Raw genomic sequence first — 27134 nt, forward strand, 5'->3', positions numbered from 1 at the left:
GGAACAATCTCTTTCCACCCGTGACCTGGAAGATATTCTGACAAGAATGAAGAAGAAAGTAAGTGCTTGGTAGGAGAAATGTCTCCTTTGTGCAAGTATTGCCACTGCTGATATGAGATCAAACATACCTAATCTTATCTCATTCCTTTTCTGCCAAATCATTTTGCTCCTGGGAATGAACTGTTGATCCGTAGCCTGTTCATCTGCAGAGCACAAAGGAATTGATAATATTAGGGGAAAAGTGGGGTATTGGATATTTTGTATATTGGCCACAAACAGGGAAGGGAAAGAGGAGGAAATGTGTTTACATTTAAGCATAACCCCCCACCCCACTATCCCTACTCTGCCCCCAGTGACGCAATTAAGTGAGAACAGTGCTTCTGGAGATAACAGAGTCTTTGCAAAAGACACAGGAAGCAGTAGTGCCAAGAAAATTTCCAAATATTCAAAAGATGTCCCAGTCAATCCCAATTCCTACAATTACTATCTGTCTTCTGGGAATACTGCCCTGCTGTCATGCCCTGTGCAGCTGGAAGAAGCTTGGTGAATTCAGCAGCATCCAGAGGAAAATCATTTGTTTGCCTGGGTTATTTTTTTATTCTTTTTACCTACGTTATAGAAGGGAGTGTGCCTTTGTGCAGCACCAGGGAGAGTGAGTGTGGAACCAAATCAACTTCCAACACAATGGGCCAACCTCCAAAGAGTCCAAATTTTTCTGCAGCTTCCTTTAAGAGCATTAGTTCCCTACCAGTTTGCATTATTCCCATTTATGCTCAAGAGGAATGCATTTGGGATTTTAGACTGCTGCTCAGTATGGTAGCAGCCATAACCTGCCTTGGGCTATTGAAAACAAAGAGTTGGCATCACTGAACCTCTGGCCTGTTTCCTTCTGTAAGTTCGGAAAGGTTTGCCCAAGCCTTGGTAGCAGTGATCCTGGTTATAAGTTGTGTTTTAAACAGGTAATTTCCTATTTTACATTCTAAAGATCCATGGGGTTTCTTTATGCCTTTGTAGGGGATGGAAACGCAGAAGGATGAACACCCATCTGTCGAGAAGCCTGTGAAGAAGAGGAGCGATGGCTCGAAGAAGCCCCAGGCCACATTGCCTTCTAGTAAACGGTACTGAGCACTTTAGTTAGATGTGACAAAGCACGTGGCAAGCTTTACATGTCTCTTCCTCAGGAAAATCTTTCTGGTGGAGATGACCTGTGCCAGAGATTGTTTCCTTTCCCTACAAATGCTCTATCATAAAAAATGTCTCCTTCTGCATTACGCTGAACACAACTTCTCTGGAAGGGTTTCCACAAAAAATGGGCGACAAAAAGACACCCATTGGTTGCAGCTCAGAAGATCCAGTGCAGTGGCAAGGACAGTGCTGTGGAGGCTGTGAGAGGGCCATGTCTCCGCTGCCTCACTTGGGACAAGTAAATTCAAGCAGGGTTTTTTTCCTCTGAGAGCAGTCTTTTTCAGATGGGTGTTTTGATGAGAAGTCCCAGTCTAGAAGCAAGATGCTGTTCCCCAAAATAGCACTTCCCATGCATGTGGTTTGGCCTTCCTGAGTCATGGTTTTCTTACCCTCAGACAGTACCAAGATGAGTAGTAAGTAGCAAGCCAGTTCCTGAGCAACTTTGGTCAACAGGTGTCTCAATGTGGACGTTTTGTCTTGACATTCCTGTCCTTCATACTGTTTGCTTGATGGACAGCATGTTTGGTTTATTTCCCCCTGTGCTGCAATCAGCATTTGAGACAGGAATTTGGTCCTTGCTGTCTCTTCCTGCCAGTGGGAGAGCTACTTGTACCTGTTGTCCTCTGATAACAGAGGGGATTTATTTAGCTCTGTCATGCTCAGCGCTGGCAGGAGAGTGACCACATGCCTCAGTAGCGTAGTCAGGATCTTCCCATGCTCAAGAGAGTTGTTCCCAGTGGGTTTGTTAAGCTGTGGATCTAGTCTCTAGGGAAGCAATCATGTGAGCGTAGTGCTGGGATGTCTGGCTTCTGTTTTTATCCCTGTTACGGATTTTCTGGATCCTTCAGATATGCCCCTATCCATCTGTTCAGATGCATCTGAGCTACTTTTCCAGATTGTCATGCCTGCTGTAGAGACACTTCTCCAGAGGGATGAGTTTCCTTATTATAAGACGCACACCTCCCTCATGATGAGGCATTTAAACATGGAAGTAGCGTCTCTCTTTCTTCACAAAGCAGTGCGACATGTGTACCTGGGAAGCCGTCTGGAGATAAGTGAGATGCATCTCATCCTTGGTTTTCCTGAGTAAGCACTGGTGAGAATGTTGCTTGCAGATTGTCTCCTGTAATGATTGTGTAGCGGGTTTGGTTTGTAACCAGGCAGAAACACCAATTTAGTGTAGTGGTTTGGTCCAAAATACTCATTACTATTTACCTTCTGTGAGATAAGAATTAGGAGAAACGCAAAGCAGTCACCAAACTTGAAAGAATAGAAAGAAGTTTATTAACAGACCTAAAAGAAGAAAAAAAAGTCATACCACGCCTTCAGAACACTTCTCCTCCCCCCTGCCTTTCTCCCTTCTTGCAGTGATAATGTAAAAAGACAGCCCTTGAGATGTTCAGTCTGTTTACCACTTCCATAATAACCTTGTTCAGTCCATTTAGGAAGAGGAGTCTCTTGCCCATGCTATGAAAACATTATCGCAAGGAGCCAGCCACCCGGGTTGGTTCTCTGCTTGCATGTGAGTCCCTTCCCCCGTCTTGCAGCTTTTCCCACAACTGCTTTCGAGGGTCCACTCTTGAATTGCTGGGGTAAAATTTTAAGGTTGAGCCGTTCAGAAACAAAAGTTCTCTTCACCCATCTCTGGGAGTATTTCATTTCTAAGAATAGAGGCCCTTCTCCTTCCCTGGAAGCAAAGGGTCTTCCTCATCTTCCTCTTTAGAACTATCTCTGAGAGCATCTCTAGGACCTGAGGTTTTCTCCTTTTCCATTTGGAGCAAAAGTCCTCATCACTTCCATCTCTCCCTGTTCAAACTTCTCATGAAATTACAGCTGCGTCAGCATCTGCTTATCTCAGCACAGGTGCTTTTGCTCACAAGTACAAGTTGAATGCTCCACCCCCCATGCCTTCATGAAATTACAGCAGGTACTCTGATCTATCATAGCTTCACAACAGAATTTCAGCTTTAAGCATCTCCTCTTTCACTTCCCTCCGGTTTTCAGCTCTTCATAGCACTAAAAGGGTTAATCTCACCTAGGCCTTGCAGCTGGAATGTGGCTTATCGCTGTTGGTCACATGACCTCTGCCAGACAGCCGTGCAGCTTTAGCTGAATCTTGGCAGCTCTGGAGAGGGGGAGCCGAGCCGCTCCGGCTGCCCACAGCCCTGCTGTGGGGGGGGTTCCGCGGGTGGAACAGGGCCCGTCGGCTCCAGGATGGCCGTGGCCCGACCCGGCCTGGCCTGAGCAGGGCCTGGGCCGGGCCCGCTGGCCCCCACACGGGGCCCGCAGCCACCTGTCCCAGCACTGGAAACAAGACAGAGAGAGTCTGCCTCGGGGTTTCCTGTTCTTAAGTGTGGATCACAGAGGCGGTCACAACTTTAAGTGGCTTAAAGAATTGTCCATATTCAAAGTGGCCAGCTGATAGGTTCTGTCAGGTCACAGAAGGAGCTGTAAGCACTCCTTTGCAAGAACATCACTTCCGGGACTATGCTTGCTAACCCATGACAGATTGTCATGAGGTCTCCCGTTGTTTTTCAGATCAGGATTTTCTAGCTTGAAATCACATCATTAGGAAACCTCTCCAAGATGTTCTGCTCACAATTAACTGAAGGTATGATCACCAACAGGTCCGCATTTGGTTTTATTCAACAGGGTGAAGTCTACCTCTGATGGACGCCTCCTACGCCGCCCAAAAGCCCAGGTCACGTTACCTCCGGCTGTGGAAGAAACGGAGCCGCTCCAGAAGCTGTACAATCTCCTGGAAGCCAAGGAGTTTAAGACACGGATGGAAGGAGTGGCACTCCTCCTAGACCTGTGCAAAAGCAGCCCCCAGCTCGTCTCCACTAACACTGTCCAAGTATGTAGGGTGTCTTCATTGTTCCTTTCCTTTAGCTCCTTTCCCAAGCCTGCAGCAGGAAAGTTAATTCAGTGTGTCTTGGCACTACATCCTGGCTGTGTGGGACAGGCTGGTGCCTCTTACCCTGAAATATTTAATTCAGGTCCACGCTTCAGGACAAGTTCTTTCGGTCCAGATGTATTTGTCTGGCAGGTGCCTATTGATGCTGTTCATCAGAGGAGGACAGAGTTTTCTGCTGGTGTAACTTCTGCTGTCTCCTACTCCCACTTGGGTTAAGTGAAGGGAATCCAGCCACTGAAAGCGTGGCAATTATTCTCTAGACAAAAAAATGGGTTTGGATGGGGAAGAGAAGTATCAGGCTGGGCAGGTTTAAACCAATTTTTTTTAAAAGGATACTTCTGTAAACTCCGACTTGTCTTGCACAGGCACAACTCTGGTTACTCGTTTCCATCGGCATCCCTAGTCCTCTTGGTAAAGACGGTGCTCACCCTTCTTGGGGGGTCTTTTTTCTCTTTGGAAAAGGAGGGAAATGGCTAGGGACAGATCTCTTCCTTCTCCTCCCAGTAGCTGCTTTTTCCCTTTGTCCAGAAAATGGTGCCTGATAATGTGGCTGTCAAGGGACTGAACCTGCTCTAATGAGAGTGGTCCAGCACATTAAATTTCAGAAGTCTACCTGCTGGGTAGACAATTGGTCTGGATCCTGGAAGAGTTGATCAGAGCCCTGCACTTCTCCAGACACAGGTTCTGAGACAGATGGAACAAAACCTGGATCTCCTCCAGCCATAGTTTTGGCAAAATCGTAACTGTCCTCAGAACTTGAGACAACTGCGTAGAAAAAGGGGCATTGTAAATATCTGGTTCCATACTTCGAAAGCAAAGATACTGTTTTGCATCAATAAATGGGATGAATTTAATGACTGAAATGTGGAGAGAAACACCATAGGAACTATTCTGTCCCCACCCAAAGCTCTTCAAAATATATGAAAATCTTTCAACCAGCATGAGGTTGCGCAACCATTCCAGTGAGCGGCCCACAGGAAAACAGGGAAATTGTGCAAGCAAGTGCTGACCTGACAGGAAGGATCACTTTCATCTTTTACATTGCTGAGTGCTCACTTCTGCGTCCCTTCCTCAAACAAGGACATTTTAATCCAGCTTTCATGTTGTTTGTTCTCTTCACAGATTTTTGATTATTTTGTCCCGAGACTTGGTGATACGCACAAGAAAGTGAAGCAGAAGGCGCTGGACGTGCTGGCTGAAATCGTAGGCATCCTGAAAGATGGCTTAAACCCGGTGATCATCTGTCTGGTTGAAGGAATAACAAACAACCTAAACTCAAAGGACCCCGGGGTTTATGCCGCAGCTGTGAAAGCGCTGGAAGAATCCATGGCTCACTTAGGTAAGGCTGAGCCCTGGCATGGACTCTCCTCAAGTGTGTCTCTGCCTCTGCGAGTCAAGAGAACGCTGAGTGCCTTGACAGCTGTTGTTGTCTGTGGAAACCTCCAGCTGACATCCACCAGAAGCTGTGCAGGTGCAGTCCTTACGCACCAGTCCCCCACCAGGCTTGAATGTGCATCAGCATTTCCCAAAAGTCCCAGGAGCCCTTGGCTCTGTGCTGCTTGTCTGAAGAGGAAGTGCTGGACTACAGCTTTGCTGGAATTCAGGGCCAAAGGGATTTTTGGAGTTTGCCTGGGCCCCAGTTGACTTCCCAAATGAATAGCTTTGCTGTTGGCATGAAGGGACAGCGGCGCATCAGAACCTCTGCAGAGCAGCCTCCTGGAAGGCTCCACATCATAGGCATTAGCTTCATTAGGACAGCAGGATCAGTTCTTTACTGCATGCTTGCATGAAGATCATTTGGGACCTCCATTTTGTATCTCATGCAGGAAAGGAGCTCTTAATAATACCCTGCTACTGAAACCCACACTGGGGTGTAGCTCTGTAGTGGTTCCCAATGAAGCAGATTGCCTGCTTTGTCACTGCCAGCCCTGTGACCCTGTGAGGTACCAAACTTCATCCCACACACGTTCTGTCTCCAGGAAAAGCTTGCCTTGGCTTATTAGAGTGGCAGGACTCGAGGCTTGCAGGCCAATGCAGGCAACAGTGTTTAAATTCAAACGAGACCCCCAAAACCGCGACAGATAGGCACAAGAAAAACCAAAATACATACGCCGGTCAAGTATTGGGAAATCAGTTCATTTTCCAGTCTCTCTGCCAAGATCTGATTTCACAGATGTTACAGAAACCCACAGGCTACTGAGGCACTGAGCACTAATAGCTCTTGTATGAGTAACTTGGAGTCTTGTCCCTAGATCCACACAGGTAACCTGACAATTTAAAAACAGCTTATCCTTCAGGTGGGAATGGAGGTGTGCATTTTGGAGCCTTCTCACCCTTTTCCATAGGGGAGAGAGAAGATCACTTCTGCAAAGCTCTGGGATGCAAAACCTTTTCACTGCTTACGTGTGATTGAAGTCTTGAGGTCCCTGATGTGAAATGTTTAACATAGCTCCTGGTACAGCAGACAACTTTGGATTTAAAATGTGAAAGGAGAGCTTTTCTTTTGGAATTTAAAATCCTCCCAAGTAGGCTGGAAGGAAAGAAGAAAAGGATTCAAAAATCGGCAGGAATTTCCTTTCTTTTGCAAAATGTAGTTGCCCCTGCCCTTTCCCTCCCCACTGTCCTTTCTCTTATGACCTCAGAAGAGAGAGCAGAAATGTGTGTTTCCCTTGTAGATAAAGTATCCCTGATGAAAGAGTTCAGCCACCGCAGGAGTGAACTGAAGGGCCAAGCTCTGCTGGATGTCACGGAGCATCTCTCAGGTATGGCCTCCCCTTCTAAGGCAAGAGGTCTTCCGAGGCAGAATTTACAGGGAATGCCAGTGAATAGACACTAGAGTGGCTCCTCCAAATCAGGAGGTGCTGAGCTTGTCCCTCCTGCCCAATACCCATGGAAGGTGTATTGGGCAGGTTTTCCCTGGCTGCTGCAGAGGTGTGCAGCATCTGAGATGGGGGCGGCACTCGGCCTCGGGGCTGAGCTCTCACTGGGGCATCTCAGAAGCTGCCTCCAGGAAAGGGAGGGGCTAAAAATTCCCAAGCTGGCTCCTCTCTTGGAAGCTCAGGGACAGCTCTGATCCTTTAGGGAAAATGGTGGCAAATGCTGTTTCAGGGGATCGGTTTGTTTTGTCCTCACAGAATTCTTGCTTTGCTCTTGGAAAGTTTTGAGGCGGAAGCCTGCAGTGCCTGGGGGTCACAGCTTAGGTCAAAACTCAGCACACGTGTTAGAGGCACGGATTTTGTGCAAGGCAGCCTTTGGGGGCAGAGGGGCAGAAGCAGAGTGCTGAGGCTCCCTGCCTGTGCTGTGGAAGTGCCATTGGACTGAGCATTTCAGGGTGTGCAGTCAGGGTCTTCCTATGTCAGTGCTGCCCAAAATGCTCCAAATGCAGCTGATAATTGATTGCTCAGAGGAGCTTGCTATGTCAGCAATAGCCAAGGGATGGAAAAATGATAACCTCAATATATACTAGAGAAGACAGTGTATAGCCTTGCTTTATTTATAGCCTTGCTTTAGCGGGGTCTAAATCCACTGCTAATTAAGCCAGGTCACAAAAACGGAGTCATCCTTTTTATTAGAAATCTCTCAATTTCCTCTCTAAAGTGCCTTTCAAACCTTCAGCAGTGGGTTTAGACAACTTCTAAATGGAAATAAACAGCAATTTGACATTTTGGTCATTCATCATGCCGGAAACAGATTGTGGAATGATTTAGTAAAGGTGTGAAGTCTGCCACAGGTACAAGGCTCGGATCTGGAGAAATTAGTCCTGAGGGCTTGGTGGTTCTGTTTTGGGGATGTTCAGCTGCTTTGCCCATTTCTGGATCATGGGGCTCTCACTGTTATTTCACTGATCTTAGCCAGAGAGACTCCCAAAATCACAACTAGAGGTAGATCCTTGTTTGCATTAAGGCTGGTGGTTAAGAAGTTTGCGTCTCTCTTCCGGCAGCGCTTGTGGCATGGGTTTATCCCAGGAGCCCCGAAGTCGTCCAGCGCTACGCCCTGCCCGTGCTCTGGTCCTTCCTGGGGAACAAGGCGCTGCCTGTCCGAAGCGCCAATGTCCGCACTGTGGTCACCAAGCTTGCCTGCGCCCTCTACAAGGTGATGGGCGCCAAGCTGAGGAAGCATGCTGCCAGCCAGCCTCCGCATGTGCGGGAAAACCTCTCCGACATTTTGGGCTGGTGAAGGCTCGATGACCTGCAGGAAGATGACAAAGTGCTGAGTTGGACACCTCCGGACGTGACTTCTTAGCTGTGCCAAAAAGGACAGAATGCAAAGGAAGGGTGTGCACCTGCCCCCGCTCTCTCCACCCCCCTTCCTAGTCGTGGCATGGGGTGCCTGAAGCAACTTCCAATTGAGGACAAGGTGAAGGCTGAGCATGGCTCAGCCTCACAAAGAGGTAAGGCGGGAGCTGGGCCGCTCTCTGGCGGGAGGAAGGCTCTTGTGCCAGCCTAGAGAGCCTGGGCACATTGCCAGGGAACAGTTCTGCCCTGCATGTGCCCCCTGCACTGAGCTGTGCTGCTCCCAGTGCCCCGTGGAGCTGTAGGGCTGCTCAGCTGTGGGGCCGGGAGAGGAGCAGGAGGGTGCGTGTGCAGCTGAGCCATTCCTGGAAAGCACAGGCCTCTGGGCTCCCTGCTGTCCCAGGGCAGCCCAGAGGCCAGGCTGTTCCTGTGCTGGCTCTGTGCAAGTGGGTCAGGGTGTCTCCCTGGTCTGCCTCAAGTGGCTGCTGGCAGGAGCATGTTTCCCTGTGCAGCTCTTTAGAAGTTTCCAGGGAATCTCTCACATGAAATACTGTAGCTTCTGATGCTTTATGTTGGCATTGTGGCCTCTGTTATATTTTGTGTCTCCACTTTGCAGGACTGACTGGCTACACTCTTGCGAAGAAGTTTACCGTGGAATCTCCCTCTATGCTCCTTCCCTCCAAGCCATTGCCTCCCATCCAGAAGAGCTCTCCTTCTTCTAACACAAACAAAATAAGTAGCAGAGAGCAGGAGAATGGGAAAAATGTCACCGGCAATGATGATGACAGGAGAAAAAAGCAGGAGCTGAGTTCAGAGAGAAAAGGACATATGGTAAGGACACCAACCTAAGTCCTGTCTGGTGGATTTCCAGTTTATGTGCTGTAGGCAGAGCTCGGAGACCTTTTGCTGTGGTGTGAGGCCAGGGAAGCAGCTGAGCAAAGGGAGAGCTCAGCAGGACACTGCACTTCAGGCTGTCTTTGCAGTGGGTGTGTTGTGCAGGCTTCATGTCCTCAGCGAGTATCAATAGCAGGGGAGGTCTTTGAATGGTTTCTGGCTCTCTTGTGGCTCCTGCTCTGTCTTATGGCTGAGAAAACACCAACAGGCAGTCAGAGCAGCTGAAGTTGGCCAATCTTGTGAACCAATCCTTCTACATTTAGTAAACTACGGGTATGTGTGAACCATCTCTGTGTCTTGGTGGTGTTTTCTGTCAGCTGTGTCCGGTTTGGACGGAGAAAGGTGTTTGCTGGAACAGGCAGTCCTGCAAAGTCAGTTCCAGGTTGTGTCAGCTTTTGAGTTGTACAGCCATGCCCTTGTGCCCAGTTGTCTCTGATGCTATTTCTAGACTTCATCAGCTTCTGGGCAGCTTTGTGCATTCTGGCACGGCTTTGTCCAGAGGGAAGGGATGGCAGGTGGCCATGGGGAGAGCAGCCCAGAGCCCACCCCCACGATTGCCTTTGCAGCAGGGCCAGGACCTGCAGTTGTTTTGGGTTTGCCGTGGGGTGCAGGAGGAGGCAGATGAACAACAGCTTTGGTAAACAGAATGTCCAACCCAAGGCTTGTGTACTTGATTCCAGCCTTGCTGAGAAAGAGCCCAGCGTATCCCTGAGAGGAACTGATCCTTCCACTGAAGTTTGAACAGGGCCTGATTTGGCTCTTTAGCTGTGCCAGGGACAATGGGATACTAAGGAAGGGTGTGCATCTGCCCCCGCTGCCTCCACCCCGCTTGCTGGACATGGCATGGGGGCCCTGGAGCAACTTGGGCAGGCAGAGGCCTTCCAGAGAGCAGCAGGGCAGGGAGCTCAGCAGAACTTCCTAAATGCCAGTGAGCCTGAGATGATGGATGTGTGGGAGCTGGAGAGCACCGAGCATGCCCAGAGCTCAGCAGCATCGGGGCTCAAAGGCTGCTGGGGAACTGTACGAGGGAAGGGAAGCAGCAGCAGAAATGAGGGGCTTGAGAAAAGCAGGTTTGGACATCCTGCAGGATGGCTTTGTGGGGACTTGGCTGGAGATCCGCACTGGCTGTTAGGTGCTTTAGGGACAGGGAGAGAATAGGGATCCAAGGCCATTCCCATACGACCCAAAAGGCCAGTGGAGGCAGTGGCACCGCAGAACATCCTGGTGCCAAACATGTGGATGCCATCTGGGAATGTAGCCACATTTCCAGAGAAGTGAGCACAGGGATAGCGGTGGCAAATGTGGGACATGGCCTCTCCCTCACCACTTCCTTTTCCATTCCCTGTCCTAGACCAAGTTGCTCCATTGACATCTCTGCCAGGTCTCAGCTAAGAGCATGGCTAAATGTCTTCAGGCATGAATGGGGGCAAGGCTGGATGCTTGATCTGAGGAGTACTGTGTTCTACTCTTTGCAGGCTTCCTTGCTGTGTTCCAGTGGTGGGGATATGAAGAAGGGATCATTGGGACCACCTTTGATCCCCCCAATACGCAAGGCAGTGAGTCCCCCTGTGAGCAGTGCGGCAGCGTCTGTCCCAAGCTCTCCGCAGCTGGATTTCCAGGAGTCCCAGGAGATGAGGTAAGCCAAGGTGTCTGCTGCTCCAGTGTGCTGTTCCCCTCACGCTTCCCATCTCATGAGGTTATTTTCCACAGTCATCTCTCCCTTGTATTTAGGCAAACCTCAGTGTATTCCCCATTTTGCCCATCTGTGGTGATCCAGCACAATGGCAAAGCCAACACCATATGCCCTAAGAGCAGAGGTGGTTGTGGGGAAGAGGAGGCAGGGCTTAAGAGCACCTCAGAACAGGTCCTCTGCTGGACTTGGCTACTGATTCCCTCTGTGGTGTTTGTGCTGTCATTTGGGAACTGTATTGCATGGATGTGGATACTGCGGTTCTTTGAATACTGTGATCCTTGCCTGTCAACTTCTGCAGCCATGAGGATATGTCAGGGCAAATATTGGCTACTGAGGAGGTGTCTGCAAATTCAGGTGCTGCTCCTGTAAATGTCAGGTGTGACTTCTCTGTGCCTGGGCCTCCACCGTGAAACCAGAGCCCAGATAAAACTTGGGGTACAGATGTATCATCTGATCGATGTTTAGTATTTCGATCTGGGCTTAAGATCAAAGAGGGCAAGGTGCTAGAGAAGAGTTATAGGACTGTACCTGATGCAAAGATATTGGCTTGGATATATGTGTGAGAAAATGTAGCTGTCAAGCTTATCCTAGTGACAAGGATAAAGCAGGAGTCCCAGAAGTATCATTCCAATTGAAAAGCGTCCGTAGGGCTTTTAAAGTGCAATCGGAATGTCCTTACCTAGCAGCTGAGTTGGAAAAGGCCTTTTTGTCCTTGAAAGAGCAAGGAGGTGTACTGTCATTCTCAGGAGAGAGCAGTGCTATGACCCCATGTAGCCCGAGACTGTCACCAGTGTAAGGCATGAGCAGGCAAAGTCAAGCTTGGGCCGGAGAACAAAAGTAGCTGCCCTCCATACAGACTTGTGTCTCAGCTCAGCAGCTCTTGCTGCTTCACAGAGGCTGTAGGAGCCACTTGGCTGCAAAAGGAGAGAACTGGGCAGGTCTGATGCAAGTTGAAGAATGACTGCTGTGTTTCAGCCGGAGCTTGGCAAGCTCTGTGGGACTCCAGCACCTGAAAGCTTAAGGACAATTCCTCAGCTTTGCATCGTGTTGGGTTTATGTGTTGCATTTCCTCCTTCATCAGGGGGACCATGCTAAGAAGGTTTGCCTCCTTTGATGCTACACACATTCCATGCCCTTCTCTTTCTACCTCCTCATATGTTCTTTTGTCCTCCCTTTTCTCAAGGCCAAGATCCAGCAGCCAAAGCAAAGAGAAGAACTCTGAACATGCAAGTAGGTACAGGGCATGTCTGTCCTAAAATGACCATTGGAATGCTGACCCAGGGGTGGCATTGTGACAGTTTGGTTGAAAACCATCCTGGTTTAAATGTCTTCAAATTCCTTTCAATTCCTTGATGGGCTCAGTGGATTCTCCCAGAGCTTGGTCACTGGGAGTATGCTCCGGTGGTGCAGTGAAAATTACTCCAGGAGCTGCACTGGTACCTTGGGGCTCGGGAAATGCGCCACAGGAAAAGAAAACATTCCTCTCCATCCTGCACATGCCTTTCATCTCCCTGCACCCTTTCTAAGGTCATAATTAGTAGAGAAAAAAAGACATTTAGCATGAAAGGAGAAATGTTCCCACTCCTTCCTCCTGCCTTTGAAGGAAGAAGGAGAACACCTTCCCTTGGGGCAGTTTCTGCGCTGAACCCTTTGAGATCTGAAGGAGATTCATGGACATTGCCTGGTTTTGCATGGGGAGAAATAGGGAAACCTCCTTAGACAGAAAGGCCTTGTGAATGTTCCAGTTAAGGGGAAGGAGACTTCCAAATGGATGCAGCCTATGCAGGATCAGAGTTTGTCATCCTCTGACAGCACAAGCCTAAAGCCACCTATGGCAGGTTCACGATAGCAAATCTCTTCCCCGACTCTCTCTGCCCGTGTCAGTATTGCAGGCTGAGGCTGGGGGAGGAGATGCCTTCTGCCTTGTCCCCCGTCCCTGCCTTGCCTGATCCCTGACAAGAAGAGTTGTGCCAGACCAAATGAGGTGTCTGGTGCATGTGTGTCAGTCCCTGCTTTCAAGTTCAAAGCCTCAATGCCAGGGTTGTTGTTCCTTTGCCATCTCTGGGCATGGAATGATAGGAGAGATGAGATTTGAAGAAACAATTTTGCTGATGCAGAAAAACGATTTATCATTGATGGAGGCCTGTACAGAATGATTAGTTCTCTGAGTTTCAAAAGCTCCATTGGAGAGCATTTCAGATTAACCTGCACCATGCCGTTTCCATTAAGAAAATTTTGAATTGTCAGGATTAGCGAAGATCAGAAATGTTTTGAGGCAGGTCATGTTTATGTTGGGTTTGGGTGTCTCTGCAGGAAGGAAAGCAGGGAATAAACTCCTGGAGCAACAAAGCAGAGAAAGCTGGGACGTTTGCATGAACAATGTGTTCCCTACAGATATGGGCTGCTTGAATAGTGGGGACATGTAATGGGGATTGCAAATCTTCTTTTGCTTCTAACACGTGGTGCCATTGTTTGTGTCCCAGCACTGCCTTTGTTGTAAAGAGAAATAAAAACCACCAAGAAAACCCAACCAAGAACTGAGGGGGAGTTACAGAAACAAAGGCCTTGAAAACTGGCTTGGGAAAGCAATTACTTCCTAGGTGGAATTGTCAAATTCTAGAGACCCCTGTGGGTTGCCAACTGTTTGGAAGGAAAGGGATCCCCAAGTAGTGGATGAGCCATGAGCAGCACAGAAGCAAAGTAGTGGAATCTCTCTCTCCCTTCCTGCCAGCTCCATACAGTTCAGAGCAATTATAGTGATGCTAGTTTCATGAAAAATAAAAACAAAGTGATCTTCTCAATAATAAATAACCCCTCGAGTGCCTCACCCATTAGTTGTGGTGATTGTAAAGGTGGGAGTTCAACTAACTCACTTCTTCCCTTGTACCTGATCTACAGCTTCTTCTGAGTCTACAACAAAAACCCAGAGGAAGAAGGGAAAGAGTTCATGGTGTGTGATAGGACCTGGGATGCCTCTGTTCCCAAGGGAACTGGCTGAACTTTTTGGCTTGAAGACTGACGTGCGGAAGCCCGGCCTTGGCAGTGCAGGTCTCCGCTCGCAGCCTGCTCAGGGGGCCTTGGCCCAGGAGCCCCGGCAGGGGCAGCTGAGCAGCGCTGCCCCCGGGGTCACTGCCAGGGAGCACAAGGTGAAGGCTGAGCATGGCTCAGCCTCACAAAGAGGTAAGGCGGGAGCTGGGCCGCTCTCTGGCGGGAGGAAGGCTCTTGTGCCAGCCTAGAGAGCCTGGGCACATTGCCAGGGAACAGTTCTGCCCTGCATGTGCCCCCTGCACTGAGCTGTGCTGCTCCCAGTGCCCCGTGGAGCTGTAGGGCTGCTCAGCTGTGGGGCCGGGAGAGGAGCAGGAGGGTGCGTGTGCAGCTGAGCCATTCCTGGAAAGCACAGGCCTCTGGGCTCCCTGCTGTCCCAGGGCAGCCCAGAGGCCAGGCTGTTCCTGTGCTGGCTCTGTGCAAGTGGGTCAGGGTGTCTCCCTGGTCTGCCTCAAGTGGCTGCTAGCAGGAGAGTGTTTCCCTGTGCAGCTCTTTAGAAGTTTCCAGGTGGTCTGTCCCATTAAATACGTAGCTTCCGATGCTTTAGGTTTGCATTGCGGCCTCTGTTATATTTTGTGTCTCCACTTTGCAGGCGTGACTGGCTACAGTCTTATCAAGAAGTTTTCCTTGGACATTTCCTATGTTCCCTAACCGACAAAGCCCTTGCCTCCTGTCCAGAAGAGCTCTCTTTCCTCGAGCTCAGGAAGAAGGTGCTGCCTGTCCGAAGAATGTTTGAAGATTTGGATTTATACGTTAGGCTTTGTAGTTACAGATGTACATATGTTCTGACATGTAGATGTAGTTTGAATAAATGTGTTGTCATTTTATCTTTTAAATTTTGAAACTAGATTTTCAACAGTATATATTTTATTTTGATTGGTTTTGTTTGTTTTAAATAAAATAATTTTTAAAAAAAACAAGCCGAGAATGTGAGACCTGCTAGCCTAGAGGTTGTCAGAGTGCAGCTGACTCAACGTGCCACTGTCTCACGGTATTCTTTCCTCACAGCGCCTCTCCTCTTCCTCTTTTGCCATGTTTTCTTCATGTCATTTGTGCTGCTGTTTGTTATTTAGCATTACAATGGGGCCACCTATTACCATGTTTGGGGGACAATGGACCCAGAAGATCCTGTGTAGTCTCCAGTTTTCTGCCTCGATCTATTCTGTGCTCACAAAAGGCCTGAGCAAAGCAACAAAGAGAATGTGCCCAAATCCCAAAGCTTTGCTCCTTTGCAATGTCAGACGGATCTGGCTCAGAGGTGTCTTCAATCACAATTCCATAGGTAAGAAGAGGACGTGTATTTCACTGGGAAAAGAGGCACTGCTTTGGAAAAGGCATCTGTATGTATATTTACCCAGGACAGCAGTCCAACGGCGTTGTTTGCAACTTGTTTGCAGAAGGATGAGCGGACTGTGAGGTTATTGAACAGGTGACAAGGGTTCCTCAAATCTGTACCCTAGCCTGGGTGCCATTCAGCCCAGAGTTATGGGGTAATGGCGTAGTACATCCCACACACATTCTGCCTCCAAGAAAAGCTTGGCTTGGCTTAATCGAGTGAAATAAATAGAAGAGCAATGAAATGGACATTTAAACTCGTCACTTTAGAGTGATTCTCCTGCTTTCCAATGTCAGCCCTGTACCTCATGCTCCCAAGGCTTGTTACGAACGAGTGTTTGAGATTGCTTAAAAATTCACTGTCAAGGTTATCAGTAAAACCAGATTGAATATGTCCTAGGTTACAGTGTAAGATGCAACCAAGAGTATGTATTCTATTGTCACCTTCACAAGCTGTTAAAACAGATGGGGCTGTGTTTGTTATCTCCTACCATGACTCATCCTGGATAAATCCCTCTGGGGGCTATCTCTGTTTAATGGGCAATCAATGACCCACCCCATGACTCACAGAATTACATCAGCCCATTGGGAGATGCTCCACCCAGGGGGAGGAGCCAAGCATTCCCACCTGGATATAATCAGGTAGGATTGAAGCACAAGCAGCTCTTCTCTACTGGATTCCCAGAGGATAAGAGCTACTACTGGACCCTCTTCTGAAAACCAGAGTCTTCTACAGGATCACTGCTTCAATAGGACCACTTCATCTGGGCTCCTACCACCACCCTGACTAACAGGGTGTCAGGTTGTATCCTGACTCTGTCAGTGTTCTTGTACTATTGCAATTATTTTAATTTTCCTATTAAATTACAGTTCTGTCTTGTGATCTCTCACTGGTTTGTTTTCAAACTAGTACAGAATGTTAAGTAACAGCTCAACAAAATTTGTTGGCAACATTCACACTATTACTTACTAGTCCTTTAAGGCACAACAAGGAAAAAAAGCAACAAACAAAATGCAGTCAATCAAACCAGACATGAACTGAGAACTCTCTCTCTCTCTGTGTGTGTGTTTAGACGGGTTTGACAAAGGGAGAGAAAGGACAAGGATGAAAAGGAATGTGGCCTAAAAGCTTAACAGCACTCAAGCTTAACAGTAGTTAAACTGGAGCCGTGAGGAGTGGGGGTATTGGCCCAGGATCCATTGTTGATCGACGATCCTTGAGCTCGCTGGCTCTGAGAGGCCCCACTGGAGGTTGCCAGTGGCAGCCGCTGTGGTCCAGGAGAGCTTCCAGGGCTTCCTTTTGGACCGCTGTTTATGGGCCACAAGACAGTGGGCTTCAGTCATAAAATGCTTCATCATGGCCGCACTTTGGGTCAGCACCCTGTCTTTGGAAGTGCGAGAAGAAGGATGTTATGGCCTTCAGGCAAGAAAAGTAGTTTCCAAGACTGTTCATAGAAAACCCCAGGAGCTGGTTAGACAGCACAAGTTCCTGGGAGCACTCAGTGTTTTGGGCAAGCTCAAGAGGAGCTGAGTCCAGGGGCTGTTCATCAAGGCTGGGGCCTAACAAGCATTTCTGAGATCACAGTGTGGCCTGACAAGGCCAGGGAAGATTCACCACCACAGTGTGAAGCATGAAGTTTTGATGTGGAGTGAAAAGCCGCTGCATGAAGTTTTGATGTGGAGTAAAAAGCCATGGCCCAGTGGAAGCCCGGGGCAGTTTCCTCAGGCCTGCGGGAGAATCCCACTGCAGATCCTTGTGCCACTGATTCCATCTCTCCCCACCTTTCTCAGTTCTTGGTGGCAAGGTCACTTAGGTTAGACACACAGCTCCCAAGAAGTGCTCCTGTATTTCTCTATACAATGAATTAAAGTGAGATTACACATCCCAAATCTGTGTTTTCTTTCTGGCAATCTGACTGATTGCAGGAATTTCTGGAACAACAAACTTGCTTCCTCAAATATTTCCTGTGCATGGTAATGAGCACAGAGGAAAGATTTAATGTTAAAAGCTTTGCCCAGGCAATGCTCTTTTGACAAGTTCCCTCCTTAGCTCTCCTTGGGAAGATCTGAAAGGTTCAATTGATGCCATGAAGATTTTTGCCTTTTCTTCTATACCCCGTTATACTTTTTTACAGCTTCTGTATTCCTAGTGCTTTTTGCCTACATTCTTGGACTTGTTTGTCAAGCTAAGAGACTAAACATTTTAGAAGCTTCGTAGCTAGGGATCAGTGTGCCCCAGACCCCAAGGTCCTCTCCAGAACACATTCTGTAAACCAAGATAGAACCATCCAGGGGAAGGTTCCTTGGGGAGGGGGGCTCACTTGAGCCTCTCATTGGGGAATCTTTGATAGATATGCTAATTAGTAAAACCTATAATGTTATACCCAATGTTGAGAGGGGAGACACAGAGAGATAGACTCGGCAGGGTGCATCTTGATGCCTATGACCTGGACGTGTACACCTAAGGATCCTTAAAATAAATACCAAGGTAAAATCCCTTTTCCCCTTCTAACCATGCATGACTCTTGATTTTAAGACCAAGAAAAGGCATCACAATGACCCCAGCAAAAGCTCCTGCAATGGCTGCCCGCCAGCAGAGCAGGGCTGTCAGCTGTGAACCAAGTGTTGCCACAGGCAGCAGCTTACCCAGGGCAGCAAATCAGGAGCTAGGAAGGAGCTGATCTGAAGGCCAAACCTCCTTAGCTCCTTCCAAGAGCACTGCAACAATTCCTCATTCCAAGGAGGTGCAGTGCTGGACACCAGAGCTCTGTGTGAGGACTGGACACAAGTTTGCTCCCACTGAGTGCTGTGATGGTTTCTGCAGGAGCTCTGGGCTCCTGTGCCTGCCGGACACCATGAGGAGAGAAGGAGCCGAGTACTCTGACACACCTTTGCCTCGAGCATAGCCTGGCCTTGACCAAACACACTGAAAGGTTTCCCCTTTGGCCCATGTCTCGAAACGTCCGGTCAGCTGTTTGACGACTCCAGTTGGTTTGGTGTAAAAGAACTTCCCTCAGAAATACTAGTGTCTTGGGGTAACTTTATGATGTGTATCCCATATTGCTGCCCTATGCCCAGAAATTAATTTTTGTGCCTTTTTATGCCTTTAAACTGAGCCTGAGAGGGGGAAGGGAAAACTGAGCAAAACTTTTTCAAAGCAGTTTGCAGCTTGTTCAAGGTCACACACAGATAGTGACATTTTCTCCAGCTGCGGCAGGGGAGGGAGGAGGCACCTGGCTTGCGGCTGCCCGGTCAGCTTTTGGCCAGTTGTTCAGTTTCTTTTTCTCCAGAGAGAGACTGAGAGTTGAACTTTTTTTCCTTCCCTGGAATTTCAGATTTTCTCCCTTTTCTACTGCACTGCTTCAATTATCAGAGCATAGTGGGAGGACTTTCCATCAAGCACAGAGGGCCTGGCCCTGGGCCAAGTCCCAGCTCCAAGGAGACCAAAGGGAGGACTCTTAACACTTTGCCAGGTTTTTTCTCCACAGCGAGAGATTTTTATTAGTTAGCATTATTTTCCTTTTCCCGTGTGTTTGTTAAAGAAATCGTTTTTATCTCTTTCACTTTCCTTTGAGGAAAATTTATTTTTTCCCAAACCTGGTGGGGGAGGGGTGGTGATGGTCCTTCTCTCAGGGGATATATTTCTAAATTTGGCCAAACTGGTACAACTAGGTTTGTCTTCCTCCATGCCTTCCTCTCAGCAGCCTTGGGGATGTTCCTATGTGAAGCCATCTGTCTCAGTTTGAGAAAACTTAGGGCAGTCTGGAATTAGTTGTCTCCTCTAAACTGTTCCAACAATCCCTTTCCAGCAATAGGAAATGAATACTAATAGATGAAAGTGGAAAAAACCCAACATTTTATTAACAAACAGAATGCCCACAAGGCAAGGAAAAATAAGTAAGCAACTTGTAGATATCAAACTGTCAGACCTCACCGTCCTCCCACTGGAACAAAGACCCAAAATGCCAGAGGAAAACCCGCCCAGGACACGCGTTACAAGATGGCGCTGGCTTCTCTCTCGGGAAAAACAGGAGCTATCACGGAGTAGTTCTAGCAGCAGATGAAAGCTCGGTGGCTCGCCCAGCGTCGACTTCCACCCCACGGCAGAGCTCCGCAGAACGGTCATGGCAGGTGAGGCGGCTGGGCTGGTGCCCCTCGGGGTCTTTTCTCCCCGGCGTGGCTCAGCTCACAGACTCTTGGGCTGGGAGCGGGGCCACTCCACTTCTGCAGGCACGATGTCCCCGGTCTTGGACAAACAGTTTTCTCCTAGGAGAGCCCTGCATACTGTTCCACACATCTTTCCTAAAGGCCCAAACCAACTCCAGACACTGTACCTACAGCAGGTTTCCACAAAGGGCTGCAGAAATCCAGGACAGCTGCAAGTGAGTGTCGGAAGGATTTTATCCGGGTCCTGACAACAGAAATCTTAATAATCTGAAGGAATTTCATTCAGATGTAGCATAGGATCTGAGTTTTTTCTATTGATATGTTTCATGATGACGAACAAGCCGGTACAAGGCTGACATGTGAAAGCATGAGCATGTCCTCCAAAGTGACCAGATTAATTGTCCATTTTATTATTCTTCTGATTTTTCCCCTCATATAAGCCAAGGCAAGCTTTTCCTGGAGACAGAACATGTGTGGGATGAACTGTGGTCCCTCACAGGGTCACAGGGCTGGCAGTGACAAAGCAGGCAATCTGCTTCATTGGGAACCACTACAGAGCTACACCCCAGTGTGGGTTTCAGTAGCAGGGTATTATTAAGAGCTCCTTTCCTGCATGAGGTACAAAAAGGAGGTCCCTGACGATCATCTTGCAGCCATGCATAAAGAAGTGATCCTGCTCCCCTAATTAAGCTTTGGCTGTGGCAATGACACTCTTCCCACTCATCTTTTTACACAGACACTTCAGGTTTTCCCCACACTCTTGCAATACTGGCAGTCGCTGTTTCCTATTTACTGTTCTTCCCCAGAGAGTGATGGTATAGCTGCAGCTTGGAAACAAAATGCCCTGAGATCTGGGGATCTTGAAGGAGCATGAAATGCTAATTAAATGTTAATCTGGGTAGCTACCCAGATCTGCACTTACCAGTATTCTGAGGCACCAGCAGGAGGATCATGCATCATTCCCGTTTGTTGGTGTTCCTGTTTCTGGTGTGCAAGAGCAATGACTTAGCGGAGAGACAGAAATGCCCCTATTCAAACAGTGGGTGTGCAAGTAGACATGAAGTTTCACTGCCTTTTCTAGGATATTTTAGAAAGATCTAAGAGAATATTGCAGGAGGGAGCAGGTGCCTAATTTTGTCTCCAGAGGAATCCCCAAAGGACACATCCACTCTGCTGGTGATGGCAACCCCATAAGCTCACGGACTAGTTTTCCCTGACACATGCCAGCCTTCCCAGGCTTTACTAGTCCGGGATTTGACCCATAGCTAAGCAAACACACGCAGCCACGTGACACAGAGTTTTTCCTCCAGAAAACCTAAGTAACACATTCACATGCATTTTCTTCTCTAACATCCGAGCCTGGAAACCATGAAGACTTTGGTGTCAAAAGGTTACAGTTTGCGCAGGGCTCAGAAGTGTTTTTCCCTAAGGCAGAGCAAATTGACATGTGAGGTTTAAAAGCTTCAAATGACTATGAAAGGCAACTGAGAAATAAATTCTGGAAAGGCAGCATTGTCAGTGATCATGCAGCCCACCAAGAGCTGGAGCTGAACCCAGAATTGCTTCTTCCAGCTAGGCAGGAATTCAATATGCTGGCAAGCACTGGTCCATGGTACCAAATGATCCCATACCCGTGGGCTGAATGGCACCCAGGCTAGGGTACAGATTTGAGGAACCCTTGTCACCTGTTCAATAACCTCACAGTCCGCTCATCCTTCTGCAAACAAGTTGCAAACAACGCCGCTGGACTGCTGTCCTGGGTAAATATACATACAGATGCCTTTTCCAAAGCAGTGCCTCTTTTCCCAGTGAAATACACGTCCTCTTCTTACCTATGGAATTGTGATTGAAGACACCTCTGAGCCAGATCCGTCTGACATTGCAAAGGAGCAAAGCTTTGGGATTTGGGCACATTCTCTTTGTTGCTTTGCTCAGGCCTTTTGTGAGCACAGAATAGATCGAGGCAGAAAACTGGAGACTACACAGGATCTTCTGGGTCCATTGTCCCCCAAACATGGTAATAGGTGGCCCCATTGTAATGCTAAATAACAAACAGCAGCACAAATGACATGAAGAAAACATGGCAAAAGAGGAAGAGGAGAGGCGCTGTGAGGAAAGAATACCGTGAGACAGTGGCACGTTGAGTCAGCTGCACTCTGACAGCCTCTAGGCTAGCAGGTCTCACATTCTCGGCTTGTTTTTTTTAAAAATTATTTTATTTAAAACAAACAAAACCAATCAAAATAAAATATATACTGTTGAAAATCTAGTTTCAAAATTTAAAAGATAAAATGACAACACATTTATTCAAACTACATCTACATGTCAGAACATATGTACATCTGTAACTACAAAGCCTAACGTATAAATCCAAATCTTCAAACATTCTTCGGACAGGCAGCACCTTCTTCCTGAGCTCGAGGAAAGAGAGCTCTTCTGGACAGGAGGCAAGGGCTTTGTCGGTTAGGGAACATAGGAAATGTCCAAGGAAAACTTCTTGATAAGACTGTAGCCAGTCACGCCTGCAAAGTGGAGACACAAAATATAACAGAGGCCGCAATGCAAACCTAAAGCATCGGAAGCTACGTATTTAATGGGACAGACCACCTGGAAACTTCTAAAGAGCTGCACAGGGAAACATGCTCCTGCCAGCAGCCACTTGAGGCAGGCCAGGGAGACACCCTGACCCACTTGCACAGAGCCAGCACAGGAACAGCCTGGCCTCTGGGCTGCCCTGGGACAGCAGGGAGCCCAGAGGCCTGTGCTTTCCAGGAATGGCTCAGCTGCACACGCACCCTCCTGCTCCTCTCCCGGCCCCACAGCTGAGCAGCCCTACAGCTCCACGGGGCACTGGGAGCAGCACAGCTCAGTGCAGGGGGCACATGCAGGGCAGAACTGTTCCCTGGCAATGTGCCCAGGCTCTCTAGGCTGGCACAAGAGCCTTCCTCCCGCCAGAGAGCGGCCCAGCTCCCGCCTTACCTCTTTGTGAGGCTGAGCCATGCTCAGCCTTCACCTTGTGCTCCCTGGCAGTGACCCCGGGGGCAGCGCTGCTCAGCTGCCCCTGCCGGGGCTCCTGGGCCAAGGCCCCCTGAGCAGGCTGCGAGCGGAGACCTGCACTGCCAAGGCCGGGCTTCCGCACGTCAGTCTTCAAGCCAAAAAGTTCAGCCAGTTCCCTTGGGAACAGAGGCATCCCAGGTCCTATCACACACCATGAACTCTTCTTCCTCTGGGTTTTTGTTGTAGACTCAGAAGAAGCTGTAGATCAGGTACAAGGGAAGAAGTGAGTTAGTTGAACTCCCACCTTTACAATCACCACAACTAATGGGTGAGGCACTCGAGGGGTTATTTATTATTGAGAAGATCACTTTGTTTTTATTTTTCATGAAACTAGCATCACTATAATTGCTCTGAGCTGTATGGAGCTGGCAGGAAGGGAGAGAGAGATTCCACTACTTTGCTTCTGTGCTGCTCATGGCTCATCCACTACTTGGGGATCCCTTTCCTTCCAAACAGTTGGCAACCCACAGGGGTCTCTAGAATTTGACAATTCCACCTAGGAATTAATTGCTTTCCCAAGCCAGTTTTCAAGGCCTTTGTTTCTGTAACTCCCCCTCAGTTCTTGGTTGGGTTTTCTTGGTGGTTTTTATTTCTCTTTACAACAAAGGCAGTGCTGGGACACAAACAATGGCACCATGTGTTAGAAGCAAAAGAAGATTTGCACTCCTCATGAGATGTCCCCACTATTCAAGCAGCCCATATCTGTAGGGAACACATTGTTCATGCAAACGCCCCAGCTTTCTCTGCTTTGTTGCTCCAGGAGTTTATTCCCTGCTTTCCTTCCTGCAGAGACACCCAAACCCAACATAAACATGACCTGCCTCAAAACATTTCTGATCTTCGCTAATCCTGACAATTCAAAATTTTCTTAATGGAAATGGCATGGTGCAGGTTAATCTGAAATGCTCTCCAACGGAGCTTTTGAAACTCAGAGAACTAATCATTCTGTACAGGCCTCCACCAATGATAAATCGTTTTTCTGCATCAGCAAAATTGTTTCTTCAAATCTCATCTCTCCTATCATTCCATGCCCAGAGATGGCAAAGGAACAACAACCCTGGCATTGAGGCTTTGAACTTGAAAGCAGGCGCTGACACACATGCACCAGACACCTCATTTGGTCTGGCACAACTCTTCTTGTCAGGGATCAGGCAAGGCAGGGAGGGGGGACAAGGCAGAAGGCATCTCCTCCCCCAGCCTCAGCCTGCAATACTGACATGGGCAGAGAGAGTCGGGGAAGGGATTTGCCATCGTGAACCTGCCATAGGTGGCTTTAGGCTTGTGCTGTCAGAGGATGACAAACTCTGATCCTGCATAGGCTGCATCCATTTGGAAGTCTCCTTCCCCTTAACTGGAACATTCACAAGGCCTTTCTGTCTAAGGAGGTTTCCCTATTTCTCCCCATGCAAAACCAGGCAATGTCCATGAATCTCCTTCAGATCTCAAAGGGTTCAGCGCAGAAACTGCCCCAAGGGAAGGTGTTCTCCTTCTTCCTTCAAAGGCAGGAGGAAGGAGTGGGAACATTTCTCCTTTCATGCTAAATGTCTTTTTTTCTCTACTAATTATGACCTTAGAAAGGGTGCAGGGAGATGAAAGGCATGTGCAGGATGGAGAGGAATGTTTTCTTTTCCTGTGGCGCATTTCCCGAGCCCCAAGGTACCAGTGCAGCTCCTGGAGTAATTTTCACTGCACCACCGGAGCATACTCCCAGTGACCAAGCTCTGGGAGAATCCACTGAGCCCATCAAGGAATTGAAAGGAATTTGAAGACATTTAAACCAGGATGGTTTTCAACCAAACTGCCACAATGCCACCCCTGGGTCAGCATTCCAATGGTCATTTTAGGACAGACATGCCCTGTACCTACTTGCATGTTCAGAGTTCTTCTCTTTGCTTCGGCTGCTGGATCTTGGCCTTGAGAAAAGGGAGGACAAAAGAACATATGAGCAGGTAGAAAGAGAAGGGCATGGAATGTGTGTAGCATCAAAGGAGGCAAACCTTCTTAGCATGGTCCCCCTGATGAAGGAGGAAATGCAACACATAAACCCAACACGATGCAAAGCTGAGGAATTGTCCTTAAGCTTTCAGGTGCTGGAGTCCCACAGAGCTTGCCAAGCTCCGGCTGAAACACAGCAGTCATTCTTCAACTTGCATCAGACCTGCCCAGTTCTCTCCTTTTGCAGCCAAGTGGCTCCTACAGCCTCTGTGAAGCAGCAAGAGCTGCTGAGCTGAGACACAAGTCTGTATGGAGGGCAGCTACTTTTGTTCTCCTGCCCAAGCTTGACTTTGCCTGCTCATGCCTTACACTGGTGACAGTCTCGGGCTACATGGGGCCATAGCACTGCTCTCTCCTGAGAATGACAGTACACCTCCTTGCTCTTTCAAGGACAAAAAGGCCTTTTCCAACTCAGCTGCTAGGTAAGGATATTCCGATTGCACTTTAAAAGCCCTACGGACGCTTTTCAATTGGAATGATACTTCTGGGACTCCTGCTTTATCCTTGTCACTAGGATAAGCTTGACAGCTACATTTTCTCACACATATATCCAAGCCAATATCTTTGCATCAGGTACAGTCCTATAACTCTTCTCTAGCACCTTGCCCTCTTTGATCTTAAGCCCAGATCGAAATACTAAACATCGATCAGATGATACATCTGTACCCCAAGTTTTATCTGGGCTCTGGTTTCACGGTGGAGGCCCAGGCACAGAGAAGTCACACCTGACATTTACAGGAGCAGCACCTGAATTTGCAGACACCTCCTCAGTAGCCAATATTTGCCCTGACATATCCTCATGGCTGCAGAAGTTGACAGGCAAGGATCACAGTATTCAAAGAACCGCAGTATCCACATCCATGCAATACAGTTCCCAAATGACAGCACAAACACCACAGAGGGAATCAGTAGCCAAGTCCAGCAGAGGACCTGTTCTGAGGTGCTCTTAAGCCCTGCCTCCTCTTCCCCACAACCACCTCTGCTCTTAGGGCATATGGTGTTGGCTTTGCCATTGTGCTGGATCACCACAGATGGGCAAAATGGGGAATACACTGAGGTTTGCCTAAATACAAGGGAGAGATGACTGTGGAAAATAACCTCATGAGACGGGAAGCGTGAGGGGAACAGCACACTGGAGCAGCAGACACCTTGGCTTACCTCATCTCCTGGGACTCCTGGAAATCCAGCTGCGGAGAGCTTGGGACAGACACTGCCGCACTGCTCACAGGGGGACTCACTGCCTTGCGTATTGGGGGGATCAAAGGTGGTCCCAATGATCCCTTCTTCATATCCCCACCACTGGAACACAGCAAGGAAGCCTGCAAAGAGTAGAACACAGTACTCCTCAGATCAAGCATCCAGCCTTGCCCCCATTCATGCCTGAAGACATTTAGCCATGCTCTTAGCTGAGACCTGGCAGAGATGTCAATGGAGCAGCTTGGTCTAGGACAGGGAATGGAAAGGGAAGTGGTGAGGGAGAGGCCATGTCCCACATTTGCCATCACTATCCCTGTGCTCACTTCTCTGGAAATGTGGCTACATTCCCAGATGGCATCCACATGTTTGGCACCAAGATGTTCTGCGGTGCCACTGCCTCCACTGGCCTTTTGGATCGTATGGGAATGGCCTTGGATCCCTAGTCTCTCCCTGTCCCTAAAGCACCTAACAGCCAGTGCGGATCTCCAGCCAAGTCCCCACAAAGCCATCCTGCAGGATGTCTAAACCTGCTTTTCTCAAGCCCCTCATTTCTGCTGCTGCTTCCCTTCCCTCGTACAGTTCCCCAGCAGCCTTTGAGCCCCGATGCTGCTGAGCTCTGGGCATGCTCGGTGCTCTCCAGCTCCCACACATCCATCATCTCAGGCTCACTGGCATTTAGGAAGTTCTGCTGAGCTCCCTGCCCTGCTGCTCTCTGGAAGGCCTCTGCCTGCCCAAGTTGCTCCAGGGCCCCCATGCCATGTCCAGCAAGCGGGGTGGAGGCAGCGGGGGCAGATGCACACCCTTCCTTAGTATCCCATTGTCCCTGGCACAGCTAAAGAGCCAAATCAGGCCCTGTTCAAACTTCAGTGGAAGGATCGGTTCCTCTCAGGGATACGCTGGGCCCTTTCTCAGCAAGGCTGGAATCAAGTACACAAGCTTTGGGTTGGACATTCTGTTTACCAAAGCTGTTGTTCATCTGCCTCCTCCTGCACCCCACGGCAAACCCAAAACAACTGCAGGTCCTGGCCCTGCTGCAAAGGCAATCGTGGGGGTGGGCTCTGGGCTGCTCTCCCCATGGCCACCTGCCATCCCTTCCCTCTGGACAAAGCCATGCCAGAATGCACAAAGCTGCCCAGAAGCTGATGAAGTCTAGAAATAGCATCAGAGACAACTGGGCACAAGGGCATGGCTGTACAACTCAAAAGCTGACACAACCTGGAACTGACTTTGCAGGACTGCCGGTTCCAGCAAACACCTTTCTCCGTCCAAACCGGACACAGCTGACAGAAAACACCACCAAGACACAGAGATGGTTCACACATACCCGTAGTTTACTAAATGTAGAAGGACTGGTTCACAAGATTGGCCAACTTCAGCTGCTCTGACTGCCTGTTGGTGTTTTCTCAGCCATAAGACA

At 48.7% G+C, this 27134-nt stretch overlaps 1 protein-coding gene and 1 long non-coding RNA gene across 3 annotated transcripts; one reads left to right on the forward strand and one right to left on the reverse strand.

Annotated features, from left to right (window-relative positions):
• The first annotated feature begins 26 nt into the window (after window positions 1-26).
• On the forward strand, window positions 27-8423 carry LOC125322308 (TOG array regulator of axonemal microtubules protein 2-like). 2 transcript variants are annotated; one of them, XM_048295951.1, is made up of 5 exons: window positions 27-58; window positions 1015-1118; window positions 3838-4042; window positions 5225-5441; window positions 8043-8423. In XM_048295951.1, exons 1-5 carry the CDS (start codon window positions 47-49, stop codon window positions 8276-8278), a joined length of 774 nt encoding a protein of 257 aa, XP_048151908.1. In that variant the 5' UTR covers window positions 27-46; the 3' UTR covers window positions 8279-8423. The 2 variants fall into 2 exon arrangements, with proteins under 2 accessions (XP_048151908.1, XP_048151907.1); XM_048295950.1 differs by lacking the exon at window positions 8043-8423 and having other exon boundaries at window positions 5225-5816.
• On the reverse strand, window positions 2853-25583 carry LOC125322309. The gene is made up of 3 exons (XR_007201943.1): window positions 25572-25583; window positions 9716-9717; window positions 2853-2991 (listed from the first exon to the last, which is right to left on the reverse strand). It is a non-coding gene; the product is annotated as an uncharacterized LOC125322309 (long non-coding RNA).
• Between the last annotated feature and the right edge of the window lie 1551 nt (window positions 25584-27134).

This window comes from Corvus hawaiiensis, chromosome 3, assembly GCF_020740725.1.
Source record: "Corvus hawaiiensis isolate bCorHaw1 chromosome 3, bCorHaw1.pri.cur, whole genome shotgun sequence".
Taxonomy (NCBI): domain Eukaryota; kingdom Metazoa; phylum Chordata; class Aves; order Passeriformes; family Corvidae; genus Corvus; species Corvus hawaiiensis.